Source organism: Sporobolomyces salmoneus (assembly GCF_050403485.1).
Source record: "Sporobolomyces salmoneus JCM6883 DNA, S_salmoneus_JCM6883_v1_ctg6, whole genome shotgun sequence".
NCBI classification, from domain to species: Eukaryota; Fungi; Basidiomycota; class Microbotryomycetes; order Sporidiobolales; family Sporidiobolaceae; genus Sporobolomyces; species Sporobolomyces salmoneus.
Window position 1 is genome coordinate 455,887 of NW_027481157.1, and position 15,368 is coordinate 471,254.

General features: G+C 50.5%; 8 protein-coding genes across 8 annotated transcripts; 4 read left to right on the forward strand and 4 right to left on the reverse strand.

The window, feature by feature from the left end:
- Nucleotides 1-496: 496 nt before the first annotated feature.
- JCM6883_006724 (uncharacterized protein) lies at nucleotides 497-2,666 on the forward strand (the record flags this gene model as incomplete). The annotated part of the gene is made up of 3 exons (XM_076629745.1): nucleotides 497-781; nucleotides 846-1,072; nucleotides 1,145-2,666. The coding sequence occupies 3 exons, from the start codon at nucleotides 497-499 to the stop codon at nucleotides 2,664-2,666; spliced, it is 2,034 nt and encodes a 677-aa protein (XP_076490372.1).
- Nucleotides 2,667-3,043: 377 nt separating this feature from the next.
- On the forward strand, nucleotides 3,044-3,767 carry JCM6883_006725 (uncharacterized protein; the record flags this gene model as incomplete). The annotated part of the gene is made up of 6 exons (XM_076629746.1): nucleotides 3,044-3,216; nucleotides 3,279-3,343; nucleotides 3,403-3,446; nucleotides 3,524-3,580; nucleotides 3,658-3,672; nucleotides 3,744-3,767. 6 exons carry the CDS (start codon nucleotides 3,044-3,046, stop codon nucleotides 3,765-3,767), a joined length of 378 nt encoding a protein of 125 aa, XP_076490373.1.
- Nucleotides 3,768-4,398: 631 nt separating this feature from the next.
- On the reverse strand, nucleotides 4,399-7,471 carry JCM6883_006726 (BRCT domain-containing protein; the record flags this gene model as incomplete). Its single annotated transcript, XM_076629747.1, has 4 exons — nucleotides 4,399-4,544; nucleotides 4,618-4,702; nucleotides 4,767-5,015; nucleotides 5,084-7,471. The coding sequence occupies 4 exons, from the start codon at nucleotides 7,469-7,471 to the stop codon at nucleotides 4,399-4,401; spliced, it is 2,868 nt and encodes a 955-aa protein (XP_076490374.1).
- A 1,113-nt stretch (nucleotides 7,472-8,584) lies between these two features.
- On the forward strand, nucleotides 8,585-9,073 carry JCM6883_006727 (uncharacterized protein; the record flags this gene model as incomplete). Its single annotated transcript, XM_076629748.1, has 4 exons — nucleotides 8,585-8,596; nucleotides 8,661-8,745; nucleotides 8,813-8,963; nucleotides 9,031-9,073. 4 exons carry the CDS (start codon nucleotides 8,585-8,587, stop codon nucleotides 9,071-9,073), a joined length of 291 nt encoding a protein of 96 aa, XP_076490375.1.
- Nucleotides 9,074-9,453: 380 nt separating this feature from the next.
- On the reverse strand, nucleotides 9,454-10,506 carry JCM6883_006728 (GPALPP motifs-containing protein 1; the record flags this gene model as incomplete). The annotated part of the gene is made up of 2 exons (XM_076629749.1): nucleotides 9,454-9,932; nucleotides 10,008-10,506. 2 exons carry the CDS (start codon nucleotides 10,504-10,506, stop codon nucleotides 9,454-9,456), a joined length of 978 nt encoding a protein of 325 aa, XP_076490376.1.
- Nucleotides 10,507-10,536: 30 nt separating this feature from the next.
- Nucleotides 10,537-10,890, reverse strand: TFB5 (TFIIH complex subunit TFB5; the record flags this gene model as incomplete). The annotated part of the gene is made up of 3 exons (XM_076629750.1): nucleotides 10,537-10,723; nucleotides 10,795-10,810; nucleotides 10,872-10,890. 3 exons carry the CDS (start codon nucleotides 10,888-10,890, stop codon nucleotides 10,537-10,539), a joined length of 222 nt encoding a protein of 73 aa, XP_076490377.1.
- A 639-nt stretch (nucleotides 10,891-11,529) lies between these two features.
- Nucleotides 11,530-14,040, reverse strand: BET4 (Rab geranylgeranyltransferase BET4; the record flags this gene model as incomplete). Its single annotated transcript, XM_076629751.1, has 9 exons — nucleotides 11,530-12,083; nucleotides 12,516-12,683; nucleotides 12,751-12,822; nucleotides 12,892-12,975; nucleotides 13,044-13,310; nucleotides 13,386-13,576; nucleotides 13,646-13,773; nucleotides 13,850-13,975; nucleotides 14,038-14,040. The coding sequence occupies 9 exons, from the start codon at nucleotides 14,038-14,040 to the stop codon at nucleotides 11,530-11,532; spliced, it is 1,593 nt and encodes a 530-aa protein (XP_076490378.1).
- A 100-nt stretch (nucleotides 14,041-14,140) lies between these two features.
- On the forward strand, nucleotides 14,141-14,547 carry JCM6883_006731 (Dabb family protein; the record flags this gene model as incomplete). Its single annotated transcript, XM_076629752.1, has 2 exons — nucleotides 14,141-14,326; nucleotides 14,404-14,547. 2 exons carry the CDS (start codon nucleotides 14,141-14,143, stop codon nucleotides 14,545-14,547), a joined length of 330 nt encoding a protein of 109 aa, XP_076490379.1.
- Nucleotides 14,548-15,368: the final 821 nt, after the last annotated feature.

Consider the following 15,368-nt stretch of genomic DNA (forward strand, 5'->3'; position numbering starts at 1 on the left):
GACCGTTGAGCGATCAAGGGCGGAGTGTCGGGTAGGTAAGAACTGACGGTCGAGGTTGGATCTGAATACTCGTTGTACTGTAGTGTGAGGGAGACGAAGCCGACTCAGTGTTGACGCTCCGGTCGAATGATCGAAATTTATAGTAATTCTGCAAGTATTTTAGGACGATTCAGGGTACTCTACGGTGCGTACAGAATACAAGCTAGCCGGGACATAGGCTTTGTGAGAGAAACGAGGAATTAGACTTCGCGTTCGAGATCCTCGGCACTCTCGCGAATTCAGTTTCACTCACTCCACTCCTTTCCGACTTGACGATACGCGACCTCGCGACAGGGCTTCGCTTACGCCCGACCGATACCCTCAGACCCGCCGCGCCCTCTTGAACCCTTCGATTCTCATTCCTCACCCTTCATCTCTTGGTCTCTCTCTCTATCTCCAGCATCGTACTACTTCGACTCTCGTGAGGAGAGAGCTCCACACTCCTCCCTGGGCTCCTATGCCCCTCGATCTATCCCACCCACGTCGAATCCTTCCGTTTCCTCCCTCCTCCTCTTCTTCCTCTTTCGTTTCCCCCGCCGCAGCCGAATCGACTTCTTCTTCGAATAATCCTGCATCACATCATCCCCCGACGACGACGACGACGCGAGGAGGAGGAGGAGAACGAGCGATCCAATTGAGATTGAATCAAGATGTGTTGCAACAATTGGTAGAGATCGCGAAAGCGAAAGGATTGAAAGCGGGAGGAAAAGTTCAACTCGATTTGAGACCGGGTAAACAACCTGTCAGTTCCTCCTCTCTTTCTCTCTCTGCGCGGAACATCGAGCTAACGGGAAGGATGAGGTTAGGCTATCGTAATCGATGGAGTTTCCCATCCACTCGATTTACAACCCGAACAAACTCCGAATTCTCAAATCTTACGACTTTCACCTGGTTCGAGAGACCTGAACCCAATAGCAACAGTATCACATAGAGCGGTGTTACAGAGTGATTCGAAGGCGGACAGAATGGCGAAGGCGAGTCTGAATTTGAAGGCTAGTAGGGAGAAAGAATTGAGAGAAAAGGAAAGCAAAAAGTCAGTTCACTCCACCTTCCTCCCACGTCTCTTTAGTTCGCATTGCTCACTTGGATAATATACTTGATTCAGAGCTGTACTCCTGGACTCCGCCCCTTCGAAGACCTCCTCCCGTTCTTCGAGCAATTCTCGTTCCCGACCCTCTCAACTCGCTTCCTCTCCTCCTTCTCGTCCCGCTTCTCCCTTGATCGTTCCCCCCACTACTACGACAACGAAACACGCCTCTCGCCTCATCGCTACCGGTCCAAAACCCTCTCCCAGTTCCAGTTCAAGTTTCCGCATCGGCAAAGGTTCACTTCCCCTCGCAATTTCCGCGACTCAAAAGAAATCCCGAACGACTTCCTCGACTTCCACCTCGTCTGCATCTTCCTCGACGGCTTCTTCAAGTCATTCAACTCCGGTTGCTTCTCCATTACCACCTCCTCTCCCAACGACGAATCCGATTCCAGCTCAAACTCAACCAATTCGACAGTTTTCGTCGAGCTCGAATTCGTCGACTAGTAGTAGTAGCGATAAACCTCTCAGTTCGACGGTTTCGACCACGAGTACTCTAGGAACTTCGCCAGAATCGATAGTAACGAACCTGCTTCCTTCGAACGATTCGAAACCTTTAGCAGAGGAATCGGATTCGAGCACGAAGCCGATTAGGAAAGCAGGAGGAGGAGGAGTAATGAAAGGGAAAGAATCCCTGAAAAAGGAGGCCGCTAAGAACGATCGGAAGTCCTCCTCTGCTTCAACGAAATCGACGGGGAAAGGGAAAGAACGACTGGTCCCACCGGTGATTGTGGACGATGAGAACGATGACGTTGATGCCGAAGGAGAGATCGATGAGGATTTACCCTTAGCGGAAGTGGTCGGGACAAAGTCGGAAGAGAGGGAGGGTGGGGGAGAATCGGCGAAGAAGAAGAGGAAATTATTGAATGGGTTGAGTCAGACAACCACGGCAGCCGAATCAGATTCGTCGTCAACGAGTCCGAGACAACCGAGGGAAAAGGTCAAGGTTAAAACGATCTTGAAGACAGTTGTTTCGACCGCTTCGGAAAGTGAAGGGAAACATTCTTCTTCTTCTTCGCCGGTGAAGAAGAGTGTCGAGAGTAGTAGTAGGAGTAGAGAACCGAGTCATCGGGAACGAGAAAGGGAGAAAGAGAGGGAGAAGGAGAAGGAGAAACCAAAAAAACGGAGAAAACAAGAAACGAGTCGATGGTACTCTTCCGACTCTGACGACACGACGGACATCAAACCTCAACCTCGCTCGACTCCTACTGCATCTGCTCATCGACCACTTCCCCCAACAACGACAATACCGAACGGTTCTCATCCTCCTCGTCCTCCGCCTCTTGTTGCCTCATCCTCTTTCACTGTGACTCCCTCCTCGACATCTTCCCGTTCGAGGTTCTACGAACTCTACGCCCCTTACGCAGTACTGCACTCCCGATTATCCTCAATCCGATCCCGACTCGAACTAGGTCAATCGATTTCCGAATCTCCAAAACAGCTTAAAGCTCTCGTTGAAGACTGCGAGAAACGTAGAAGGGAACTAGAAGGGTTGAAGGATAGCTTACGTCGTGCATCGAAAGGAGCAGGAGGATCATAGCATTTTCATTTTCGGTACCCATTTTCATCTCCATATTCTTCAGTCATCACTCATCCTTTCATCCTTCTTCCGTTCATGGTCAGTATTCTTGTGATTCCCATTTTAGTTTGCTGTGCATTCATGGTTGGTCTGTGTCTCTCCCTGCTTATCTTTTGTTGTTGGTTCCTCTATCATCTTTCATCCCACTGTGAATATTCTCATTCTGTTTCATTTGATCGGTATGTAACAAGTAGACTTGAGTTTATAGCACCTTGGCAGCTCGGAGCAGAGAGTCAAACCGAACTTTGCGAAAGCCCTTACAGTAAGCAAGCGAGATTTTGAATCGAGGAGTCGGGAGCTCCACATCGCTGCCCTTTCCCTCCCTCCCTCCCTCCTTAATGTCGAGCCCTCCTCCAGCGACTCTCACTCGATCCGACTCTCACACTTTCATCCCCTCGCACGTCCCGACCTTCCGCTGCTCGACCTGTTCTCTCGAACTCGCCTTGACCGATGAACTCGTTTCTCGAAGTTTCCAAGGTGGTTCAGGACCTGCGTTCTTACTGAGGAGCGTGTGAGTCTTCTCTCGGATTCAGTACCGGTGTCAGCGGTACTGAGTCCGACGAAGAGTCTCAGGTTTAACGTCGAGATCGGTTCGCAAGCTTCGAAGAATCTAATGTCGGGGAGACATGTTATCGCTCGTACGTTCTCTTCAGCTGTATCGACAAGGTGAGATACAGTTGACAGTGAGGTTACACAGCGATATCATGCGCGGGTTGTTCGACTGAATTGGGTTGGAAATACGTTCGTTTGCTTCCTTTCTTCCTCTCGTTGTAGCGTCGCCTCGAGATGGAGGGTTCTGATTACGGGGAATCGAACAGTTCGTCTCGCCTGATTCGTCGCAGAAGTACAAGGAAGGGAAATGTATTCTCAAAAAGGTAAACCGAGCTTTTGCTCTTTTGCGAACGTCTCGCGAGATACAGCTAACCTACCGTTCTTTCGCGAGTCTCTGCAGAGCAAGATCTATAAGGTCAGTAGTATCTGCTCTCATTCTACATGGCGTCACATGAGCTAAAGTAGGGGGGAAGCACTACTGGACAGGACAACAAGTGGAAACTCGAATGAGCTTGTTCCAAACGTTCATTGCCTGCTAATTCTCCAGTGTAATCGTTATTTGTCGTTGTAAATATAGTCTATCGTCGAGGTTGTAAGAAGTTGGTCAGAATTGACGCTGACTCGGAATCGAAAGAACAATGTGAGATTGAGCTTGATTACACGCCGAATTTGGTCGTTCCCTTCTCTTCCCCGCCAGCCCCCAGGCTCTCGGCCCATCTTTGGAGCTCTCCAGCACGAGGTCGCTAAGTAGCCCGCTGAGTTTTTGTCCTCGATTGGAAGGTCTCCGAGCTTGCTCGTCGGCAGTTTCGCGGAGCCAAACGCATATTCGCTCGAACTCAATCTCTGAAGACAACGTGAAAGAGTGGAAGGAATGGAATTTGTTTGAATGGCGACGAGAACGTCTAGTCGACCAATGAGGAGTACTGCGAGTAAGAACATCTACGAAGTTACAAAAGACAAAAAAACGTAAAACAAATCGATGGGAAAGAGCGCGAAGAAACGTGGGCTGCTAGTTGACAGATTGTACGATTGGAAGTAAAGGGAGAGAAAGCGAGAAAGCGAGAAGGAGATAGTAAGAGAGAGAAAGGAGAACGAGTCGATGATGAGAGGGAAACCGATAAATCCGAGCGGAAACCGTAAATTACTCGTCTGCGTCCATCTCTTCGTGATCGTCCTCGACGTCAGGGACGACGAAGACTCGTTTCGCGAGAGGGCTTCCAACCTTTGGGGCGAACTGGAGAGAGCGGAGTCGGGCACGTTCGAGAGATGCTGCGATTGACGCTTTGACTGTGAAAGATCGCGCGATAGTCAGCGAATGTCTCCTTGCGGCGCATAGAGATGTATAGAAAAAAGGGCTCACGAGCAGGGTTCGAGGAGGCAAGATTGGCAGAGTTGACTGAACTGTTTAAAGCGGCCAAAGCTTTCGGTTCCATCGAACGACGACGCTACAAACTCACTCAAACTCGTCAACACACTTATCCTCAGAAGAAGGAGACAGGGGAGACTCACCTTTTGAGCGGGAATCGTTTTCCCCGCTCCAACCGCAAACAAGCTATTCTCTTGATCTACCTCTTTCTTCTCCTCGACAACGATGAAAGGTTTCTCATCGACTTTTTGTCCCAATTCAGCGCATCTCACGACCCAGGCGATTCCGACGACTTTTGGGCGACGAACGCAAGATCGAACGAATTGAAGAGTTGAGGGTTTCCCAGATTTGTAGACGATGTGAGTCGTCAAGGACGAGGGTCGACTCGTTACCTGTACAGCGTGTTGGTAGGTGAGATCGACTGCTTCGTCGAGAGAGATGGGAGGAAGCTAAGACTCACGCGCGCACCCATTCCCTTCAACATATCGCAGAAGATCATTCCCGAATCATCTCCTTCTCCAGTCCTAACATCGACGAAAGCAACCACTCCATTCAAGACACTCTTCGTTTGGGGTACTTTGATCGTCGATTCCGAAAACGTTTCCGTGCGAGAAGCCTCGTCGTTGTCGAGCATGGATAGTTCGGAGGGGTTAATCGAGGACGAACAAGAGAGGTCGAAGGACTGCGAGGGGAGGAAAGAAGAGCTGATGCGACGAGCAGAAGGGCCCGCGCTCGTAGTCGATGTCGAGGAAGGAGGTCGAGAGATTGAACGAGAACCTCTGAACGAAGAGGATGTCGAAGAAGTATCGACGATTCCACCTCTTGGACGGGCGGAAGGGAGTCGACTAACGGAAGGACCTCGTTGTCGAGCTGAAGAAATCAATGCATCTCCTCCTCCTCCTCCCAATTCCGACTCGTCTCCCTCAAGAATCGAAGAGTTCGCACTCTCAATACTCGTTCTGCGACTGATCGTTCCACCGACTGATTTCCTCGGCATTTGTAACCGACTCAACATGTTCTGTAAATTCGCTAATCGTTTCGCCGTATCTTCCGAACGGACACTCGTCGTGGACATCGTCGAGATATCTCCAGCACCACCTTGATCTTGCGAGAACGAAGTTTCTCGAGATTCGTCGATCGACATGAGAGAAAGGGAGGGATCGGTCCCAGTTGGGGACGTCGAACGTGCGAGGAGTTGCGCGGAAGGAGCTGGCGGAGGAGGAAGAGGAGCGGATGTGGAGAGCTCATTCGAGATACGGCGTGGGAGTCGAGAGATGGGAGCGGGAGGAGCTTGCGAGACGGAAGAAGTAGATGCGCTTGGACGGGACTGAAGCGGAGCTGGCCTCGAATAGAGAGAAGGGCGTGACGAGAGCGCAGGAGCGGGAAGTGACGATTGAGAGGACGAAGGGATGGGAGGAACAGGAGGAAGAGAGGAAGGAAGTGCGAAGGTTCGACCAGCAGTTCTCTGCATCGGAGCAGACGAAAGGAGAGGTCGAGTGGCCGAGCCATCTGTCGACGGCTTGGGAAGGACTGAGACGGGTTTCTTCGGCGGAGGGCTGCGTAGGAGCTGGGATCGGTCGATAGTTCTGGCGGACGTCGTTCCCGTCGAAGTTCTCGTTCTCGCGGCGATCCGTGATCCATATCCGGTATTCCTCGTTACTGTGCTAGGCGCTGAACGAGGAAGTCTCTCGGCGGTGTTCGTGGTCGAACTGGGAAGTTTCGCTTTCTTCCTCGGACTGAGGAAATCGAGTTCGTCGTCTTCCTCCTCCGAAGACGAATCGACCTCTTCAATCTTCCGAGAAGGTTTCGTTCGTCGAAGAGTCTGTGCGGCGACATTCCCGCCAATGAGGGTTCGAGGCGATAGAGCGCCTCGAATTGGGGAAGAAGGACGAATGGGAATCGTAACTGTCGGGTCGAGGTCCATGTTCTCGTCTCCTCCGCCCTGGTATCGTTTCGTGGGAGACGTAGAACGGAAGGGTGAGGCATTCTTAGAAGGCGAGAATTTCGAGGGAGAGGAAAGGGGATTAAAGATTTTCCGAGGAGATTGAAGGTACAACTCGTCCTCATCGTCACTCGTCTTCGTGTCTCCTCTGATCGCAAAGCTACCTCTGGGAGCGACTGGTGGCAGTGGTTTCGTCGAAGTCGAGGAAGTTGAAGACGTTTCGAAAGCGAAAGTTGGTCGCTGGAACGATGTCGAGTAAGGGTCATTGACGTTTCCTCCTCCTCCTCCAGGTCGCATTGATGTAGATGACTCCCCAATTCGATTCGCCGTTGTCGCTGGTTCCCTCTCGAGTTTAACCGGACTAACTACCCTCGGTCCCGCTTTCACAACTCCAAATCCAGTCAACCCTCCAGCTTCCGCACGACTATACCTCCTCACTCCCTGACGAGGTGGAGATCTTATCGAAGCGATTGAAGAAGAGGTCGATCTTCTGATTCCAGTCGCGACGTTGTTGTGATTGTTGAGTGATGCGGAGGAGGAAGAAGAGGAAAAAGTTGGTTGATGAGCAGATGTTTCCGACAAAACGCGTCGAGCTCGAGAGGTTGAGAGAGTCGTTGCTGCACTCTTGGCCGTAAGGGTACTGGATCGAGTCGCGAGTGATGTAGAAGAACGAGTTCGGGGATTTAAAGTCGAGGTGGAGGAGGGAGTGGAACCAATTCGTCGAGCACTTGGAAGGGATGACTTCGCTGTGTGTACTGAGGAGGGACCGGGTACTGTAGGGTTCGACAAGGCGAGACTTGAACGACGACTCATCGAACGAGTGACCGTCACTGGTTGAGATTGTTGTGAGAGACGATGATCCCTTCCTTCCGTGGTTCCCGGTGCGTCATTGGATGAAGACGCCATCTAGTACTCGTAGTTCGTCAGCTGGGTGGTCAGACTGGAGGTAGAAGAGTGGAGAGTTGTTGTTTCTCACAGTTTTGTTGAATGATGGCAAAGTTTCGATTCCGAGTGCTTGGCGACCTGCGCGGGTATCTAGAAGGATGACGGGGCGCAAGATTGAATCTATAGACACTCGACTGAGATCTTGCGCGCGGAAGAAGGTGACTGAGGCGAGAGTAGCGGGAAAGAAAGTGTTGCGCAAACTTCGCGAGAATTTCACCAAGTCGTGTTCGGCAGAAAAACACATTCATCCATGTTCTTTTGAAGTCGGGACTCTCACTGATCGATAGAATCGTCAACGTAGCGAGGAGCTAACCTAATTCGCGAGAGACAAACAGCGAGCGAAAGAGAAAACCGGAAAATCAGTACGCTTTTCCACGCTGTGCTAGAGCGGCTCGATAGTCACTGGAAGTAGTTTACAAAACGGCGAAAGAGAAGCGAGAAGTGAGATAAAATAGCGAAAATTCGAACTCAGGGAGCGAAAGTGAAATTGGAGGAGAGGAGAGCTCTCTTTTCTTCTTCGTTACTTTCCGCCTTTACCAGCAGCAAGTCACCCGTCTGTCAACAGTAAGCTATACCGCCTGCAACTATCTCGACCACGCAATCGACCAACAGAGCGATGGAAGAGGGAGGACAAGTTTTTTGAGGGGTCGGATAAAAAGACATCGATCGGGTTCGACACTGTCAAAGGGTGGTGGAGGAGGGTAGAGATAGAGTTGACGAGGGTATAGAATGAGACCAAAGGCAGTAGCAAAGGTCTAGAATGGCGAGGTAGCCGACAATCGCTCGTCCACACCTCCATTTTTTCGAACTCGATTCGACTCCGCCTCGACTCTTCCATCGACCTTTAACGATTCACCAGTACGCCCGACAAACAGCTTCAGACCGCTCAAAACACATCTGAAACGAAACGAGCCGAAGCGCAGAACAACTCGTACTGACTCTCTCGTTTCGTCTCTCTCCCCTCCTCTCTATGTACGTTCTGTGCATCTAGTGACGAAGAAGAGAAGATCCGGCGGTCGCAACAAGAACGGCCGTGGCCACGTCGCCTCCATCCGATGCTCCAACTGCTCTCGCATGTGCCCTAAGGCGAGTCGCGCTCTCTCTATGCCCTCCTTGTACGCTCTAGACTAACCACGACACGAATGTATAGGACAAGGCTGTTCGTCGTTTCACCGTCCGCAACATGGTCGAGACCGCTGCCATCCGTGATCTTTCCGATGCCTCTGTCTACCCTGGTACGTAGTTCCGTGTCTCACTTCTGTTTAGAAGACCTAGACTGACGTAATGCAACGAACTCCGTAGAGTACGTTCTCCCCAAGCTCTACCTCAAGATTCACTACTGCATCTCGTGCGCTATCCACGCCCACGTCGTTCGTGTTCGTTCCCGTGAGGGTCGACGCAACCGTGCTCCTCCCCCCCGTGTCCGCTTCAACAAGGACGGCAAGAAGATTTCGTGAGCTTGCCTTTTCTCAGTCGACCGAGGTACAATTCGCTGACTCGCGTTCGTTTGTTTGATGCAGTCCTACCGCCGTCGCTGCTGTTGCCGGAGCTGGTCGCGCTTAAACAACGCAATCAGTAGGGGAAGGGAAAGGTGTGTTGTGAACTCTGAAGGGTTTAGTAGTTTTGAAAAAGAACTCCTTTGTCCAAAAAAACGAAAATTTCCAAAAACAACATAGCTTTTTTGCCGTGCGAGTTCAGAGTGGAAGGGAATCACACTCAGCGTTGTTAGCGCATGTCAGGGTATCGGTGTCGCTCTTCTGGGACGAAATGCGAGCTGCTTCGCGGGCCTTGTTTTTCTCTTCAGGTTTTCGATCGGTCAACCGAGGGCCCAAGGCCGTTGTCTCGCTGACGCTTCTCGTCCAGCCGACTGTCTCAAGAGTGGCAAACACGCTTGACCCCATTCTCGACACTCGAGACAGATGAGAGAGCTACAATGATTCGTTTCACATGAAACCTGAACTACCGAATCTTCCTCCCAACCCTTTCGCATCCTTGATCATTTGCTTCCTCTTCCCATCGTCTACCAATCTCCCTCCAATCGACATATCACGATCCCTATCCCATCCTTGCGGTTCCTCCTTTTCCTTGTCCCCTTTCCCTCCCTTCTTCTTCTTCTTATCATGCGATTCGAACAGACTCTCTTTCCTGTTACTCGAATTATGTCTCTCGACCTCCTCTTTCAGCCTCCTGTCCCTCGCTCGTTTTCTCATAGCTTCCTCAGAGTCTTCTTCGGCAGGAGTAGCGTTTTCAGCTTTACGTTTCTTCCCCAACGCTTCATCTTGTAACCTTTGTTGACGTTCTTGAGGCGTCTCCGTCCAGAGATTCGGTTCATCGGCTCCCCCCATTCCTCCTGATCTCGTCGATTTTTGTGCTTTCGGACCAGATTGGAAAGACCGTGATTTGAGTTTAGTTGGATCCATTGCTGCGAGATCATAACCAATCTATCAGTTCTGCTCTCTTCCGAGAGGAAGATAGAAAGAGTTGGAAGAAAACGCACTAGACATGAGATCCATTTCCTTAGGAGGAACGAGCATCCATTCCTCTCGTTTCATTTTCTTATTCCCTGCTTCTTCCCTCTCCTTCCTTTCCTTCTCCCTCTGTCTCTCCTCCCTCTCCAAGAACGCTCTCGCTCCTTCGTTCAGTCCGTCATCGTTGCTGACTCCTGCAGGAGGCGGTAAAGGTCCTGGTCCGAAATCTTCTTCTGAATCTGAATCGGGTCGTGATGGAGATGGTCGAGAAGACGAGGAAGCGAGGAGATGTGGAGGTAATTGAGGACCTGCTACAACTTTTGACGTAGAGGCGGAGGAGGACGTGGAAGCTTGAGGTTCTCGACGAGCTTTGAGTAATTCTGGAGGTAAATCTGGTGTGTAATCCGAATCCGAGTCTTCCTCTCCCCCTCCCGCGCCTCCGACTTCCTCCTTTCTCGTTCCTTCTGCGCTAGTTGAAGCTTGAGCTTGTGGTAGTAAATGAGCTGGGATTTCCGGACCGATTCCCATAATTGCGAGAACTTGGTAGAGTTTCTGGTTTTATTCTTCGTCACCACCTCCTTGAGCGAAATGATTCTTCTCCAATTCTAATTCCAATTCGTCTTGAACTCGTTCGACGTAGTCAGGGGCGATCAGGAGATGAGTATCGTCCAAATCGCTGATGATGAAACGACCTAATTGTCCGGATTCGTCGAGTTGTAGGAGGATCTGTTTCACTGCTGGGTCACTGCATACATTCGATGGGCTCGGTCAGTGAGTGCTACGTAAACGGAAGTAGGGAGAGAGGGAGAGACGAACCAAGTGATGAGAACTCCTAGTGAATGGTTGGCTAAGGGTTAGCTCAGGCCGACTTAGCTCGCAAGCGAACCACTCACCTCGAGTCGCTTTGACCATGCGACGGTGAAAGGTGTGAGAGGGAGAAAGTAGAAGTTCAAAATTTAAAATCTCTCCTTCCGAGCCGAAATCAAGGTTACAGTACTTCTGTGCGCTCTTATCTGCGATGATGCGCTCTTCGCGACCCGTGATCTCAAACTATCAGGAGAGAGCAGGACTCATGCACGCGACGAGAAAGCGACTGGAAGGAAAATCCAGTTTTCGATGTTTCGCACAGCGTCGATTGATCAAGGAAAGACGTCTATTGAAAGCCTACGCGATCACCTAGTCCTACGCCTCTCTTCCTCCACTGCCACTGAACTCCCTCTGTGCCCTGCACTCCATATATTAGCCGAGCTCTGTAGCGTCCCTCGAATCTGCTCTTCTCCTTCGTTAAACCAGCTTCTAGGAATCTTGTCGAACGTTGTATCGGTACTGTAGGGGATAGACAAGAGTGCGTGACGGATTGTCGGTGTCAAGAGTCGTAGGTGTCGGAACGTCGCAGGCAACAAGAAATCCTAGTTTTTCTGTACAGCTCGAAAGTCTCCTTCAACTGACGTTAATGCCGTGACCGGAAGCTAATCTGATACAACATGTCAGCTCGTCGTTTTCAATAGGGCTTCGGAGAACGAAGAACTGACCTTGATTCGTACCTCTCCCTCATAGTTTTACTTTCCCCAAAACTTCCCAATCTTCGACCTTTCCCTCGCACCTGACACACCATACCTCCTTCGCGGCAAACTTGTACATACCCTTGACTTGGTATCGCTCTCCGTCTTGTCCTGCTTCCCCCCTTTCCTCCAATTCTCGGATAATCTCATTCGCGATTCTTCCCTCCTCTTTCGAATCAACTCCGTACATCAACGAAAGATGAGGGAAATAATCGTCCTCGACCCCTTTTCTCTGGTCTTCTGGTATCAATCCCTCCCGAACTTGTTTCCGTAGTGAGCGTAATTGAGTCGATAGTTCGATTTGAGCGAATAGGTATTGGAAGTAATTCCATTGAGCAGCTTTCGTTCCCAGTTTCGTGAAGGAGAGTTCAAGTGAGTCGTTATCTGATAGGTTGGATTGTCGCCAGTCGGAAAGAGTAGAGGAGACCGTAGATAGGAGGGAGGTGGAATCGACGAGAGGGACTCTGGTCAGAAGGGTGACGTGTGGGTCGAAGTGGGGAGTCGAGTGTCGAGCAGCGAGGGAGTTGATCAATTCAGACAAAGCTACCGACGTTCAGAGTGGTTAGTCAAGCGGAGAGAGGGGGAAGGAGATCAGATCACTGAACTAGTTGAGATCTCCGGGTCTGCTACGAGCCAGAGCGCTACCATAGAAAGCTTATCACTTGCTGGATTCTCGTCGGACGTCATTGATTCGTGAGATGCGATGTGAGAAATGAAGAGGGGAGGAGAACGAGCTCGCGATTTCGTGCGCTGAAGCGCTGAAGAGGTCGAGTTCGCACATTCTCTCCAAATTTCCAGGCAGTGTGGTGTTCACTTCATAGCAAGCGAGAAGACGCTGAACTACAGCCAAAGTCCATCATCTCCTAACTCCCGGTACGATCTGCAACGCTATTTTCTCCCAATTTTCCCTCTCATAACATCAGTCCCAACACTTAAGCCTGAACGAGGTGAGAACGAGAGAGAGTGGAGACTGACCTATATCGCTATACCTGTTCCGTCTCATCGGATCGATTTCTTGCAGTCGATCCAACATTTCTTTACATTCCAAATTCAATCCTTCCCGTTCTGTTCTCGTTTCTTGGTTCGAAACGTCGAGGAGTTGCACGAGGAGTCGTTTGTGATGTACGAGGGAATCGAGACACCCTGTCGCGACGAGGGAGATGATTCAGTGAGCGAGAGCACAGAGAGGAAGAAGCGGAGGAGAACAAACATCGACTATCAGGTTCTTCTTCCAATAGCTCTTCAATCCCTTCAATCTCGCGTTTCACCAACGGCGCAGTACCTGATAGAGAGCAACATTGTGAGCTCGAATGGTAGTCGTCCGAAAATCTGACACAGAACGAGGACTTACCTGATCCAACTAACCAACGATGATACAACCAAGCGCTTTGATCATTCGGGTCACTCCAAATCGCTTGTTTCACCAACTCGAACTCTGTAACAGTATTGAACTTTGTTAGTGAGCCCCTCGGCTCCGAAAGAGCGACGAGGAATCCGACTAACCTTGATCGACTCTCTTCCTCCTCTCCTCATTCCCTTCATCCTCCCACCCTTTCTCTTCCCACAACTTCGTCAATAGTTTCGTCCGGTAATGCCAAGCTGAAAAGTTACTGAAGTTCTTGCTAATCTTCCTCGTCGTAAACTGTAATTCACTTTCAGTCGTTGGTAAAGGATTCGGTAACGGTTTCGTTCTCAGCTTCAATCGTTCGGGATCTTGAAAAATCGAGAGTATCGAGGAAATGAGATAGCGTCGGTAATCCCAGCTATGAACTGCACGAGTGAGAAGGATTCCATCAGATTCAGTGAGAACGAGACAGAAGATACTGAAGACAGAGCGATCCTCACAGTTTCGACCGTCTTTCTCGAGGTACAACTCAACCATCTTGATCTCGAGTGACCAATCTGCATCGGGCATTGTCTCGAGAACCCATTTTCGATGCTCCCAAACTGAATAATTCTTCGGATTCAATTTGAGCGAACGATTCGTCAAGTCTAGATCTCGTTCGAGGATCGCTTGTTTCCCCTCGACCGAAGCTCTACATCGGTGACAACACGAGCCGATTAGCGCCTCCAACCAGGGAGAGACGGATGGAAGGAACACTCACTCTGGTGGAAGTAACCCTTTCAATAAGATCGTCCGTCTCATTGACCAACCCGTGTGGAACTCCGGGTTCATCCCTAACACCGTCGTAGTCAATTGTAACGATTCATTCGAGTAATCTTCCTCCTTCATCTGCTCGAACGAATCATTCAACTCGACCTCCTTGATGAATCTCATCTCGCTAGCTGAGAGTCGAGGGTAGACTCACCTTTGATTGTAGTTCCTGTACGAGACCAGTGTACTGCTTGATCATCTCCCGTTGTTTCTCCCTCTTCTTCCGCTCCACCTCTGCCGAGTCGGGAATTGGTGGAACTCGTGTACGTTTGACTCCATGCTGTGATCTCCTACCGTACATTAGCTCGGACGATCTCTGCTAGTGTTATCGGAGAGACTCACCATGATGCCGTGTCGGGAGAAGGACGAGGTTGAAGCTGGCAAACGAACGCACCTCTCTCTCTCTCTCCTCCTGTTCACTCGAAACCGAATACAATACACGAGAATGGGTATCATCACACACATCGTCTCATTCAAATACAAAGAATCGGCAACTTCAGCCGAAAGACATCTCGTCGCTTCTTCCTTTCTCGCACTCCAATCTCGCTGCGTCGACGAATCAGGGAAATCATATATCGCTGTAACGGGAGGCAAGGATAACAGTCCCGAGGGGATGTCGAACGGCTACGACGTGAGTTCTCTCGATCTTGAAAGCTGTTCAAGCGTAAACGAAATTGACAGTTTCTGGGCTTGCGAAACTCGCAATAGCATACTTTTGTCGTAACGTTCGGGGACGAGAAAGCGAGGGATTACTATGTCGCTAAGGACGAGGCGCATCAGAAATTCAAGGAACTGGCACTCCCGAGTATTGAGGGAGCTTTCGTTTTCGACTTCGAAGCGGGTGTTTTCTAGGGCAAATTACGTTTTGCCATTATTTCTCTTTGCCATATGGATATCGTGAGTGCCGGGTTCACCATCTCGCCTGGGAGTCTCTCCTATCCCTCGTGGACAAAGCAGAGGATCACTGAGTTTTCCTTTTCTTTCTTGAGATCGTAATTTTCAGGCTCAAGTAGTGGACCGTTTGTTGTATTGAAGCTGTGTTACGATCCCCATGACAATCTCGACGAGTAGGTTTGAAGAGGAACGAAGCAGACAGAGCCCGCCAGCGCCGGAAAGCTGTCAAGAGTGCGAAACGAACAATTCCCGCGAAGAAAAGCTTCCGCCAATCAATCTCACGGCCTCTCCCTACATTATTACTGAGCTGAGGGTCTCTGTGGTTTAACCTGAACGAGCGCACGGAAGCAGCAGAGCCGAGGAATGTGATCGGGGAAAAGGGGGAAACGATCGACTCTCTTCTCGAGGCGACTCCGGACGTCTAATCGGCGGTACCGGACTTGCAGTGTTTCTAAGTGGGCTACAGCAGATCGAGACTTGTTCAGCGCGTGAGAGAGGGAGAGGGAGAGAGCTTTTCATCAAGTTTTGCCCTTTCTCCTCCTTCACGAACTCTCGTCTCTCAAAGCCCGCCCAACCGATCCACTTGGATCGAAGAAACCAGCTCTTCCAGAAAACCCTCTCAGCCGCGCAGCCGACCCAGCTCGCGAAGACCGTCTGCCTTATCAGCAACTCTTCTCTCTCCCCTTTCAAAAGCCCGCCAGCCTACCTCTCCTCCCCCCAGACCCCCCTTTAAACCCTCCCTATCTCTTTTGTGAGTTTATTACGACCCGTTGAACCGG